This window comes from Peromyscus californicus, unplaced genomic scaffold (genome assembly GCF_007827085.1).
Source record: "Peromyscus californicus insignis strain IS unplaced genomic scaffold, ASM782708v3 Scaffold_1__1_contigs__length_55948999, whole genome shotgun sequence".
Taxonomy (NCBI): domain Eukaryota; kingdom Metazoa; phylum Chordata; class Mammalia; order Rodentia; family Cricetidae; genus Peromyscus; species Peromyscus californicus.
The window spans coordinates 44824949-44839573 of NW_026294492.1; the positions used below are offsets into that span (position 1 = coordinate 44824949).

Sequence of the window (14625 nt, forward strand, 5' to 3'; positions counted from 1 at the left end):
GATAATTTTATTAATTTATTTTACTTATTTAGTGCACTTATTTATTTCCTGTATGTGTGTGCATGTACGAAGGCTTGTAGGTCAGAGGACAACTTGTAGGTACCAGCATTCTCCATCACATAGGTTCTAGAGGTAGAACTCAAGTTGTCAGGCTTGGGAGTAAGTGCCTTTACCCCTGAGCCATCTTACCAGGATGTGAAATGACTTGTTAACTGCCCTTATTGTTTTAAGTACATATTACATACTCCAGTCTGACTCTGTGAGCCAGGGTTCGCATACACGTGGCCGGTAGCAGATAGGAGAGTGCCGCTGTGTCTGAAGCTGCCTAGGGCACAGGGAATGTGCTGGCTTTGCTAGAGTGCCACGCATTTGTGAAGCTCTGGGTCCCCCCCAGGGGGACAGAAATTTGCCTTACTTGGGCGCCAGATATTACTGTAATTAACGAGGTGATTCCACGTAATTTATCTGGTACTCAAGAGAGGTTTTTCTGGGATAACTTACAGCCAATAGGGGTTGGTTACAGGATCCGGGAGAGATGAGGTACCATCCAGCGGAGAACTCTGGCTTGGTTTCCCATCCAGCTTCCAGGACCACGAGGTATCCAGAAGGGCCAAACACATACGCACCTCGAGTCTAAGGGGCTTCTTCTCAGCCATGCCCTAGGGGCAAGTCATAGGCAGGTGTGGCAGTTACCTGCTGTCACTCTAGGGACAGTGTTTCAAGGTCAAAGCTGGAACAGCTACTCACTACAGTGTACCTTCATAATGAGGGTGTGTAGGTATATAGGTGTTGAAGTCAAGTTAGGCTCTGGACTTGCTTGATCTAGGGATGAAGCATGGCAGCTAGAGCATACCAGTTGTCTTGCCTCTGGGGGTCACCATGTTTTGAGAAAAAGGGAATCCATACTCTTTATCTGCTTCTTCCAGATGGACTTGGTGGTATTGGTATGGGTTTAGGACCTGGAGGACAGCCTATTGATGCCAACCACCTGAACAAAGGCATTGGAATGGGAAACCTAGGGCCTGCAGGTGAGAATTGTAGTGTGCCTACACTGGGGATAACTGGGGAAATTCAGTTTATTGAAGTCCACTATTAGGGCAGTTGAATCTGGAGTTTTTCAAATAGGATAAATGCAATTGGGACAAAATCCCCTCTTCATCTCAGCCTCATGTTCACAAAAGCAGTATTGTTTTTATTGAGTTAAAAAATTTTTTAAACTACTATGCCTCTTCATCTTAGTCTCATGATAAATTTTGAACAGAGATAGGCCATTAGGTGGTCTCACCCAAGGTCACACTGAGTAACAATGCAGGCTGCTGACTACAGGACCACAGCTCTGCCATTGACACCCTAAGTCTGTCAAAAAGACCATTTTGTACTTGAGATTGACATGACTTTTTCTAGAGTTGTGGGCATTAATAGAATAAAAAGAATTTGAAAAGCTTTTGTGCATGACAAACAAAACTCCTGGGTCACAAGGAAAAATGGACAGTGTCTTTGTTCGGGAAGACAGAAAACCTAATGAGTGAAAACTAAGCTGTGTTCATTTTTAAGTTTGTAATGTATTTCTGTGCTATTAAGGCATATTTTATTCTTTTGAATCTAGACTTGGGCCTTTCATAGGATCATTTGAAATGGTGATACGGATGCTCTCTGCCTCACCACTGTCAGTTTTGCATATCCCTGTGCTCATGGTTCTGCCATTCTTAGCACATTCTTTCTGATTGGAAATGTGGGAGGGAGCTTTAGTATTTTAGAAGCTACTTTATTATTATTTAAAATTTTCTTTTAATAGGGGTTTTATTAAACATCTATTTCTGTCCAATAACATTCTAAAAACGTGAATATTTATATACTTTGTCTGATTGTTAAATTTTATATTTAATGGTGTTTGGCTTGTTCACTTAATAAGATTACATAGGCTCTAATTTTAAGCCACATTTAAACTTGGTCTGTTTAAAGTTTTTGCTTGAAATATGATACCTTTTGACAGTTGAAATGGTGTTCACCCCACCTTTGATGAAATATAATAACATCAGAGAGCTGCTTTATATTCATTATTTATTTATTGGTTTGGAATTTTGTGCTTTTAAAGTTTAAACATTACTGTTTTGACATCAGTTTTGTTTGCATTGACTTTTTCTTTTAAAGGAATGGGAATGGAAGGCATAGGATTTGGAATAAATAAAATTGGAGGTAAGATTTAAAGTGAAGTACACATGTAATCATTTTTAAGTGTTTTCCTCTCATTTTCCTGTCTTCGAAGCCCGGCATGTCATTCTCCCTTTTTAGAAGTTTGAGTCTAGGAATTACTTGTTTTATTTGTCCATCATTCATTCCAGTGGGTGTTGGCTTTGATTGGTTTTCTCACTAGCTAGCTCTGTGGCCTTGGGCATATGGTTCCATTTCTCTGTACTCTCTTTTTTTTTCTTATTCACTGAGGGAGTTGGATCAAGCCAGCTTTTAAAAAGGAACCAACTTTTTTTTTCCTTGCCCAAAAGCTATAAAGCTTGGTGAGTTCTTGACATAAATACCAAAAAATGAAACATGTAAAAACATTTTTCCTTGCCTGATGAATATGCTTGTTGGGGTGACATTAAAATAAATAACTTCTTACAGGCATGGAAGGACCCTTTGGTGGTGGTATGGAAAACATGGGGCGATTTGGATCTGGGATGAACATGGGCCGAATAAATGGTAAGAATAGCATTTCGTCCTCCAGCTTGTGTCTTGTCTATCCCTTATAGCTAAGGGTTTCTTGCTGTCCTTTAGACTGTAAACCTGCTGTGCATGATATTTTGCTTATGTTTTTTCCACTTAATCACATGGCTTTTTAAACTGCTAAAGATGGTAGGTAGACTTAGCTAGAACTGGTTTCCTTGAATGTAGCCCTCAGGAGTTGAGTAATAAAATTTTCAATTTCCTTACTGCCTACAGCACTCAAACACACATACGATCAGTACTTATGCTTTGTTCACTCAAAAATGTTTTTCAGTGACTGGAGAGGTAGCTCAGCTGTTAAGAGTACACACAACTCTTGCAGTGGACCCAGGTTGAATTCCAAGCGCCCATGTGATGATTACACAACTGTCTGTAATTCCAGTTCCAGGGAATCTGACCGCTTCTGTTGAGCTCTGTAGGTTCTGAGTGTTGGTATGCATGCACACATACACACAAATAATAGTGATAATTTTTTTTAAGATTTATTTATTTTATGTATATGAGTGCTTTATCTGCATGTAGGACTTTATGCCAGAGAGGGTATCGGATCCCACTATATGGGATGGTTGTGAGCCCCCCAAGTGGTTGCTGAGAATTAAACTCAGGACCTCTGGAAGATCAGCCAGTGCTCTTAACCACTGAGCTGTTTCTCCAGCTCCTGATGATAATTTTTTTTTTTTTTTTTTTTGGTTTTTTTCGAGACAGGGTTTCTCTGTGTAGCTTTGCGCCTTTCCTGGAACTCGCTTTGGAGACCAGGCTGGCCTCGAACTCACAGAGATCCACCTAGCTCTGCTTCCCGAGTGCTGGGATTAAAGGCGTGCGCCACCACCGCCGGCTCCTGATGATAATTTTTTAAGGAATGCTTTCCAAAACGCCCTTGACATGGAATGTTGGATTGATTCTTTCTTGATCTGTTTTGCTGATGACTCCCAAGTTGTGGGCAGAATCATTTATAAAATCCAGTTGTATAACAAATCTTAATATCCCTTGCAACCTGGTAATGAAGATAACTCTAGTATTACAATATTAATATGTTGACATCACCTTGCTAGCCTTGTTTTGGTTTACTTGACTTTATGAATTCAACCACGGACCTCTCCCCAAGTTTATTCTTTCAGGGAGGGTCACAATATTCCCTAGGCCCAAATGGTCCTGAGGTCATAGAAGCAGAAGACATAGCAGGAGTGGCTAAATGCATGCTTCACCTGGCCCACGGAGGACTGTCCCACCCTGTAACTGCTAGTATACTCTTATAATTTCTCTGGACATGAAAAACTTCTGCCAGACAGTGTACTCAATCACACTTGATTGCTTTTGTTGTTGGGGAGAATTTAATCTCTTGATGACACTAATTACAAAGGAGTGGCACTTAGCTTCAGCTCATTTGGAGACATCTTGAGACATAGCTTTGACCTGCTCCTGGAGGTTATTGTTTGCTCAGTTGATAAGATCAAGAAACCTCAGGTAACTTTAGAGCATCAAGCCCACAGTGCTGACCACATCAACTTGCTAGCCTTGTTTTACTTGGCCTTATGAATATAGTGCTGACCTATTGCTGCATCATAATGCAGAACTGGCCTATCTTTGGTAGAATCTTTGTTGCTCTTTCCAATCAGATTTTGAATCGCCCAAGAACGACTTGATGAAGTCAGATTAGTTGCAACAAGACCTCAGATAAATACACATTATACAATTTAGCTCAAACAGTGTAGGAATGGATCCTTGGCTCTACTTGGCATTAGTTAATAAGATTCCGTTATTTAAGAAGACAGAGCTTGTCCAGAATGCATTAGGCCAATTTTTTGAGTATTGTGGAGCCACAAGGCATCCAGTGATAAGAGAAATCTCACCACAGGTATTTCCAAATCTTGCAACAGCATATTGGGCAAAGTGATTCATTCTAATATACTCAAAGATTTAAAGCATCTGACTTAATTGCTAAGGCAACTGTAACATGTCTGATTTAGATGGCTTCAGCACATAAACTAAGATGTGAGATATCAAAAGGTCGTGGTGCCAGTGTAATGGTCCAAAAAACAACCAATATCCTCCCCGCACTTATATATTAACCAACACATGTATTTTAAAAGCAAAGAAGAACCAATGTTGCTATATTCAGTCCTTAAGAATCACATGAGTAGGTATTGTTTATCCTCATTTTGTCAGAAACTGGGGCACAGAGAGTAATTTACCTAAAGTTATGTGGCCAGTAAATTGTGATGCTATGATGTGAATTTAGCCTGTCTCTAGCCTCTTCCTTGTGCCTCCATCCTGCCTTTTAGAATTGCCCCCAGCACAGTGGCAGCCTCTATGCTGAGAAACTGGATGTCTTTGCTTTTGAAAATCCTCTATATGCCAGTGGAAGTTTGACTTCTACTTGCTGGAGAGCTGCTGCTACTATTCATAAAGCTTTCCTGGCCGGGCGGTGGTGGCGCACGCCTTTAATCCCAGCACTCGGGAGGCAGAGCCAGGCGGATCTCTGTGAGTTCGAGGCCAGCCTGGGCTACCAAGTGAGTTCCAGGAAAAGGCGCAAAGCTACACAGAGAAACCCTGTCTCGAAAAACCAAAAAAAAAAAGCTTTCCTGGAATGAGAGTCATTAAGTATTTATGCTTACATGTTTCTTTGCTGGTCTGTAGTAACATGTCCAAGTAGTATGAGGCAGACTAGCATCTTCTAGGGTGTTTTTGAGGAGCATACTGCCCAGCTTCCAGGACACACAGAGTTATATGTGGCTTTGGATACCTTTTCTCTGGTACCTAATGTAGGTAGATGGTGGTGAAGAGATATAGGAAGACTACACTACCTCGGTGATGCAGGGACAGAGATTTATGTTTTCAGTTTGCTTTTAGGCATATCTGCTGCACCTGTGCTCCTGAGTGTTTAATAAAAAGGGAAAGAGAGGGGCTGGAGAGATGGCTCAGTGGTTAAGAACACTGATTGGTCTTCCAGAGGTCCTCCAGAGGTCCTGAGTTCAATTCCCAGCAACCACATGGTGGCATACAACCACCCGTAATGAAATCTGGTGCCCTCTTCTGGTCTGCAAGGACACATGCAGGCAGAATACTATATATATAATAAATAAATATTTTTTTTAAAAAAAAAAGGGAAAGAGAATTCTGGCTTGATAAAATGTTGGCTCAGATAAAGTCACTAGGAAGGAAATGTGATTGTTGCTCTAACTGGAGTGTGGTATACCTTTGGAGTAGATGAAAATGGATGGGGTGGGGTGGGCTTCAAAGCCCTATTGAGGTGGTAATAAAGCCATTGATAAACTAGGAGGTGTAGTCCAGCAATTAAGATTCATGTGCTGGGGAAATGCAATCTGTGTTCTTAGATGTTCTTAGATGCAGATATGTAGCTAGAGTTTTCCTGTCTGGCCCACGGTCTGGGCAAATCTCTCTCACCTGCCAGTCCCACAGCCGCTCAGACCCGACCAAGTAAACACAGAGACTTATATTGGTTACAAACTATATGGCCGTGGCAGACTTCTTGCTGACTGTTCTTACAGCTTAAATTAATCCATTTCCATAAATCTATACCTTGCCACGTGGCTCGTGGCTTACCGGCATCTTCACATGCTGTTTGTCATCAGGGCAGCTGGCGGTGTCTCTCTGACTCAGCCTTCCACTTCCCAGCTTTATTCTCCTCCTTGTCCTGCCTATACTCCTGCCTAGCCACTGGCCAATCAGTGATTTATTTATTGACCAATCAGCAGCACACTTGACATACAGACCATCCACAGCACAGATATTTGGTGTCTCTCCCTCTTTGTTCAACAAAGAACAGAGGCTTCCACAGATTGCATCTAGGTTCTGAGATATAGACAAACCAAACTCTGGAGCCCTTGAGTTTAAGTAAAATGTTTTAAAAGGGAAAAAAAACTTAAAAAGAGATGTGAGCATTTTGATTTAATTGATAATCATTACTCCACTCTTGTGGTCCCATGTGCTGATTGTTGACATTATACACATTCTCAGGCCAGTGAATCAGTCTGTATAGATAAAGTCATGATAATGTTTGTGAGATACAGAACAACATTTCATAATAAATTTTCTTTTTTTATAAGTAAAATTGGGACTCTAAGACCCTGTTGTTAATACATGGGATGATGAAGGTCTTAAGTTATGTATTAAGGCCTGCATTAGACTTGACTCCTGCCTTCCATCTTCAGACACAAATTGAACACATTTGAAAAATGAAAAAGACTGACTTATAAGCTTCACCTGGTTGGTTCAAGCTGTAGTTCCACCTTTACCCAGAGTCTACATTAAATGCTAACAGGTTGGCAAGATGACTTAGCAAGTAAAGGCATTTGCTGCTGAGCCTAATGAACTGAGTTCTGTTCTCAGAGTCCACATGATTAAAGAAGAAAACTGACTTCCACAAGTTGTCCTATGATAACTTGGCACATGCACTCACACACAGACAGCCTAAATAAGTAAATAAATAAATATGGAAGTGCTAACCAAAGCCTGCTTCCACATCTCTAATGGTTTACTTCCTTGAAAGGATAAGGCTGTGAAGCTGCATGCAAGTAAACTTTTATAGTTATACACTAAAAGGTACCTGCCACACAGTACCAATTTGCCTGATGTTCCCAAGGAATAAAATAATAGTGTTTTTTTTGTTTGTTTGTTTGTTTTGGTTTTGGTTTTTCGAGACAGGGTTTCTCTTGTAGCTTTGTGCCTTTCCTGGAACTCGCTTTGGAGACCAGGCTGGCCTTGAACTCACAGAGATCCGCCTGGCTCTGCCTCCTGAGTGCTGGGATTAAAGGCGTGCGCCACCATCGCCCAGCTAAATAATAGTGTTTTATTCCCCGTCATGATGGGTTAGAACCCAATGCCTCATTCATGCCAGGGAAACATACCATGGATTCATACTCCCCTGTCCAATACTACTGGATTTTCCAAGGACCTTTCAGTAAAGGAGGAAAGCAGAGTGATAACATTTGAATCTTGCATTAGAGAGATGGACGTGTGTATAGGGAAAAAGTAGACAGTCATACAAAGCTTTTTTTTTTTTTAAGTTTAGTTTATGCGTATGTGTGAGTGTGTATGTATGTGCATCATGTGTGTGCCTGGTGCCTTTGGAGGTCAGTAGAGGGTGTTGGATCCACTTGAACTGGAACAGACAGTTGTGAGTCTGTGTTGCTAGGAACCAAACCCAGCTTAACCACCAAGCCATCTCTTCAGGCTCATGAAAGACTGTCTCAGGCAGGTATCCACTATGGTTGACCTTTCCCCCACAAAACTTGAGCATGTTTTAAGATATTGTAAAGGGTGACAAATAGTTCTCAACAGTATTAATAGTGCTGTAAAGGACAAATGGGTGGAATTTTGTACCCAGACACATTTCTCCACTCAGTTTGGGCAGACTTTGCTTTGTGTTTGCCAGGCATGTGACCTTGGCAAAGTTACTAAGGGATTTGGGCCTCAATTTCTTTATTAAGAGAAAGCAGTGGTTGTATTTGGTGAGATGACAGCTTTTGGTCAGATGTCTGTTAGTGCCTAGTAGATGGTACCTTTTGCTTTATGTGAGAGACTTCTCTGTAGCTTGCCTTTGACTTGGTAGTGTGATGATGAGTAGTGCACAGTGTACCCACTGTGTACCTGTGTCAGAAGTTGTAGATTAGTCCTCAGACTAAGGTAGGTCATTTGTATGCAGTGCCTCCCTTCTTCCTTTATGAAATAAAGGGTGAATGGCAGTTTCCTATAGAAGAGCTTTAGTCATCAACTTTTGGTAGCTTGTTTGCCTATAGCTTGTTTTAATGTTTAAAGCATATGGTGTTCCTAGGAAGGTCTAGGTTAATATTTTTTTTTCCACAGAGATGGAGCATGGCATATGTGGGAGGATTTGAAGGAGAATTTGCCAGAAATGAGACTGTTTTGGAGTTTTGGAGAACCCCTTAACAGGGGAATGGGAAAGAAGGTCCCATGGGCTCTATGTAGGCAGGGTCTACTTTTGGGTGTACAGGTAGGTTGTGGAGGCTCAGCTCATCCCAATACTGTGGATTCTTTTCCCAGGCAAACTCTGGCAATTTTTGCGTCTAGTTGATATTAGCTGTGTTCTTAAAATGTTTAAAGACCCAAAGAAGATTGTCTTCAAATACATCATTCAGCTAAACATCCCAACTCTATAGGTTGTCTTTAGGCTTCTTGCAGACAGTGTCTTTTTGGATATTCAGGAATTACCAAAACCTTTTCCCAGTGGCTGTTGTTGAGTGGAAACTTCCTATTTTCTTCAAGGCATGATTACAGAGCAAATGGTTTTCTTTTTAATTTTAGTTTAGGTGTTTACCTGCATGTATGTCCTATGTACCACTTTGATTCTTGGTGCCCGATGAGGCCAGAATGGGGTGTCAGATCTCTTGGAACCGGAGTTACAGAGTGTGAGATGCCTTTTGTAGGTGCTGGGAATTGAACCCATGGTCCTCTGGAAAAACAGCCAGTGATTTTTTTTTTAATTAAGAAAATTTATTATTCATTTTACATACCAGTCACAGATCCTCCTCTTCCCTCCTCCTGCCCCTCCAGCCTCCCTCTCCCAACCCACCCCCCATTCCCTACAAGAAGGTAAGGCCTCCCATGGAGAGATACATTTAGTAGAGGCAGGTCCCAGCCCCTCCCCCTGCCTCAAGGCTGTTCAAGGTGTCCCATCATAGGTAGTGGGCTCCAAAAAGCCTGCTCATGCACCAAGGATGGATTCTGATTCTACTGCCAGGGGCTCCGTAGGCAGATCAAGCTACACAACTGTCTTACTATGCAGAGCGCCTAGTCCAGTCCCCAGCCAGTGATCTTAACCACTGAGCCATCTCTTCATCCCATAAATGATTTTCTTAAATTTAACCTAACTTGGCTGCTAGTGAAGATGCACTTACTAACTTTGACTTTATATATGTGAATCAACATGGGTGTTGGGGACTAGAGAGTAGAAGAAAGAGGCTTTAAGGGAGACCAGTACATGTGATATATGACAGTGAAAGGGTTCTAGCATCCTAGGGAGGGAGAGGTCAAGCAAAATGTAGTAGGTACAAAAATGGCATAAGGAAATCCCTGCTTGGTTTGTTAATAAATAAAGAATAAAATTAGAAATAATAAAGACATTCATGTTTAGAAAAGGAGAAACAGTTTTACTTTTTCTGAACTTGGTTGCTCTGGACTATCTGACTTTATTTCAGATTCTTCGAGCTTTAAAATTTGGAGGAGTGAGTTCATACCTGTATTTAGACTAGGATGATTGCATTTCCTATTGCTGAAACTAGATTGGTTTCTATGTCTAGAATAGTCCTGTATTAAAGATATATTTTAAAACACTGTCTTGGGGTCATGTCTGTAGTCAAAAGAAAATGATGTTATGCTTAGAACCTTACATCATTGCCATTCTGTGACACACACATCCCCTTACCTATGTGACAAGGATGTCAACCTTTCCTGTCCTGAAATGGTATCTGAGGTTACTTTACATGGCAACAGGAAGTTTGTCCTATCCTGACATAGATGAAAACATTACCTGCAGGCCTTGCTGCCCTTGCTACTGTGGTACCTTCGGTTAATACTATTTAGTCCTTGATTCCCTGCTACTGCTTGTGATCAAACACAAAGGAGTAGAACAGTCTATACCAAATAAAATAGTTAAGTTGGATTTTCAGAGTAATGGCCTTGCTTGGTTTGGGGTTCGTTTTGGTTTGGTTTGGTTTTTGGTTTGTTGTTGTTGTTCTTTTGTTTTATCTCTTTCACCTCCTGCATAGAATCCCTTCTCATAGCATGGCAATAAGTAAATCTTTGCACTTCTTTGTGCAAGCAGATGTACTCAGTGCTTCAAAAATGGGTCTGTTGCCCTTGACCTTGGCATAGGATGCACTTGAAGAGATGATAGCTATAAATGGCCAGGAGACTAGTCTGATGATGAAGTGAGTGAGAGTATTGTTTCCAGACCCTTGGCAGCTATATTGGCAGCACGTGAAGTATGCTAAGACCTAGAAAGGATGGTTTTAGACAGCCAATAGATAAGCTGTGCTCAAAGCAGCAATGTAGGGAGACGCAAAGGAACAATTAATTGAAACTGAAGCTGACATCTGGAGGCCCAGAGATTTGGCACAGGCAGCTGGTGTGGCAGGAGACAGGGCACTTAGGTACAGTGGTTTGGAAGAGAGAAGGCATAGGGAACAGAGTCAGTGGGGCACCTGCTTAGGGAGGTCTGTGAATGTAGAAAGAGTTTGACTGTTTCAACTTTTTAAATATGTGGTTTAGTGATACAAAGCTGTCATAGGAAATAGATTGATATATTAGGATCTTGGGTGTCGTGTAAGAATGAACTGGATACTTGCCAGCAGATGGGAGCCACCTTATCTCTCCCTGTACTTTCCAATCTTCCTCCAAGGTGTTTGGAACACAAGAAACAGTTGGGGGCTAGGCTTTCATTTGTGGTTATAGGGATAATAGTACAAGATGTGCTTTGAGGCTAGTATACTTGAGGACCAGAAAAGTTGAGTACATTTTCCAACATTGCAAAAGACTGAGGGAAAATATAAGGTTTTTTTTTTTTTTTTCCTTTTCAAAGATTTTCTTTTATTATATGACATACAGGTTAAACTTGCCTACTTGAAAAATACAGAAAGGGTAATAAAATAAATATTTTTCTCCTTATCTATTTTTATAGGTAATGCTTTATCAAATGTTAAAATGGTTATTTTGCAAAATAATAAATAGAACACAGCTGTGGTATGCAAGGACCCACCCAAAAGACCAGGAGCATTTTGGCTTTATAAATACTTAGCCTTTTGGCAATATTTTAGTTTGTAAAACAATTTTCTCTTTAAATTTTTTTCAAGACAGGGTTTCTCTGTGTAGCCCTGACTGTCTTGGAACTTGTTCTGTAGACCAAGTTGGCCTTGAATTACAGAGATTTGTCTGCCTTCTGAGTGGGACCAAAGGCATGTGCCACCACTGCCCAGCCACATACCAGTTTCTAAGTCTACAAATCTCTGCTGTTTAAACAAAAACTGTCAATAAACTTTAGTTTCCAGGAAGGTCCATCAGTTCTTGTCACACTTTGGTGGAGCAATAATAGTCATGATTATCATGGTGGCCAGTTCTATATCAGTAGCTCCATAGAAAGGAGAAAGACTTCTTTCTTGGAATTAAGTCTGACCATTTTCCTAGATTTCCTTATGACCTGGTGACCTCAGTGAGCAAAACTTCAGTGATGAGATATTCCTCTTGTAGGCATTCTTAGTAAGCTTCAGTATTTTGCTGTGAACCCCAGACATGTCCTGAAATGAGTCTCAGGTATCCATGTAACAAGATTTGAGTATTTCCAGATGAATACCCTTAGTAAAGATCTTCCATTTCCTGTGTATTCATTGCCCATGAGGTAGTGTTGGTTTCCAGTTGCAATGGGAGAAACCATGTCTAACAACACTACTTAAATATCCAATGCAATACAGATTATTTATCACAAAGGCTTGTAACAATCTCCATCTGGGAGAGACAGAGTGTCTAGAACACACAGAAGCCATGGAAGGATCTTGACTTCAGTTTTGAAGGCCATGTTCTTGTGTTTTGGCTATGATGCTGACACAGAAACACCTAGCTTTCTTGGGGATGCTTTTCTGCCTTTTCTGGTAGGCAAGCCTCTGCTTCATTCTTGCTGTTTGAACACAGATGACTAGTGTGCAATGCCCTAGAATAACACAGCATCACAGGCTTTCCATTCTGACTTACACAGACACTTCATGGTACCACACTAAGTTCACTTTTTGTTGCCAAAAGCAGTACAGGAATGTCTTCTGTCTGCTAGGCCCTGTGGAGCTGGATCTTCAGCTCAGACATCTTCTCAAAACTTGCTGGGTCTCTGCTGAAGTAGGCAGCCAATTTTAGGCATCCACAACCTGCATGCAGTAGTTTTTTTCCCATTATGTCTATAGTCATTCCACTTCTCCATCAGCAATCAGGGTACATTCAAATATCTTCTCCCATTACCTTGCAAATACTATCCATGCTGTCGTGCATCCTACAAAGATAACCACAATGACTTCCCTAACTTCTGCTCTCTTATAAACACCACACAGTAGTAGGTGTTCCCCAGCTAAAAGGAGATGACAGAGTCTCTAGTGACAATGGTCTTCAGGAGTGGCAGAGGTTACATGAGTGGGGTTCCTTCTAGACTGTCAAATGCCTGGCACTGGCATATTGTCCTAAAAGATGGCCACAGAAAATGCATCTGCTTCTGTATGTCATGTCATAAAGATTTCCCTGTCTTTCCCTGTCAAACAGCTCTGACAGCTGCGAAGTCCTGTAATAGTTAAGTACCTATTTTCCGCTCGTAGCTGTGTTCTCACATGATAGAAGCTAAAACTTCAGATCTCTAAGGAGGATGTTAATGATAGCAGTAGCAAAGTTTAAGGAGGCTTAGATGAACCATTGGCCAGCAAGCAACAGTGTTTTCTCTGTGGGACAGTGGAGCAGAGAGATAATTCTCCCATGTCTTTGTCAACATCATATCCTGCTTGCTCATTGGGTGCTGATTTTCCTCACCTCCTGTTCTGTACAGCTACAGCTTTTTTTTGGTGGTGCAGAGAAGGGTGGAGTCTGTGCAGGCTTCAGGCTCCAGGGTGGAAGACATGGAAAGGCCTTGGTTTCCTGCCCACTGGGGAAGCCGCAATACTAAGTGTTCAGAACACCTTTAGAAAACTGCTGCTGATCAAGGGTTGAGGGCCCTCTTCTCCTGTCTTTGAGTTTAACACATTAATGCACACCATTCTTCTTGCTGAACGAATTTGCAGGCACCCCTGCAAACTGGGTCTGACTCTGAAGCTATAAGGAGTCCTAGCATGTGGCTCTCCTGTTTTCTGTAAAATGATTTTGTTTTATGTATGTTTCTCAAACCCCTTCCCTTTTCTTTAAAAAATAAAAACAAAACAACTATTATGCTTCTAGAATATAGTGATCAGGTTTCTGTTACAGAGAAATTTGGCTAATTATTTTTTCTTCTTGCTTTCCTTAGAAATCCTAAGTAATGCACTGAAGAGAGGAGAGATCATTGCAAAGCAAGGAGGAGGTAGGAATCATTTAGCTTGATGTTCTGTGTTTTATTGTTGTTATTAGAACAGGCATTAATGGGGACTCAACAGTAGTGTGACAAACATGGGATCTGACACAGGCTACTCAGGGTGGGAGCAGTCACTGCCTTTTTGTAGCTGTGTGGCTTGTGGCAAGTGACTATACCTTCATAGTACTCACCTATACAGTGCGGGGAGGGAACAATAGATACCATCTTAGAGGGTTGTAAAAGAGCCAGTGCATGTAAAAACTCTTAACTGAAAAGTGCACCACCTAATACATGACAAATGCTTGTTGAAACATGCATGTGTGTTCATTAGAAAGACTCAAAGAAGGAGTATCTATAGGCCAGGTGTCCATTGTTGAGTACTGCAAACATTTTGGTATATTGTCTTCCGTGATGGTTTTAGGGGCTCTTAGAATTAAATGAACTAGTTTTTTTTGGGGGGGGGGTGGTTTTTAAGATTTAATTGGTGTGTGTGTGTAGGGATGTGCACATGAGTACAGGTGCCAGTAGACAACAGAGGCAGAACTGTAGGTGCTTGTGAGCTCTGTGATGTGGATGCTGGGAACTGAATGAATTCTGAGCCAGCTCTCCAGCCCAAACTGTACCTTTTAAGCCCAATATTTTTTTCCTCCAACCTTCAAGTTTGGCCTTCCTTTGGCAGCCCACTTGCCAGGCATTTCTATGAGGGCTTTGCTAAGGTCTTTCCTGATTCTGCTGGTGTTGGCATGGGGCTGCCAGCATCATTGCTACACTATATGTTAAGCCAGAACCTTTTTCCCTCTTGCAAATGTGTAGAAGTTACTTTCTGAGCTATTTTTGTTCTGAAACACTAACAT

The 14625-nt window shown here is 41.3% G+C and overlaps 1 protein-coding gene across 1 annotated transcript in view; it reads left to right on the forward strand.

The window, feature by feature from the left end:
• Positions 1-14625, forward strand: part of Hnrnpm (heterogeneous nuclear ribonucleoprotein M) — a 61757-nt gene that overhangs the window by 41469 nt on the left and 5663 nt on the right. The window contains exons 12-15 of the mRNA XM_052746629.1: positions 927-1028; positions 2152-2196; positions 2620-2697; positions 13727-13780. Coding sequence (XP_052602589.1) covers positions 927-1028; positions 2152-2196; positions 2620-2697; positions 13727-13780 — 279 coding nt within the window. The remainder of the gene's footprint in view (positions 1-926; positions 1029-2151; positions 2197-2619; positions 2698-13726; positions 13781-14625) is intronic.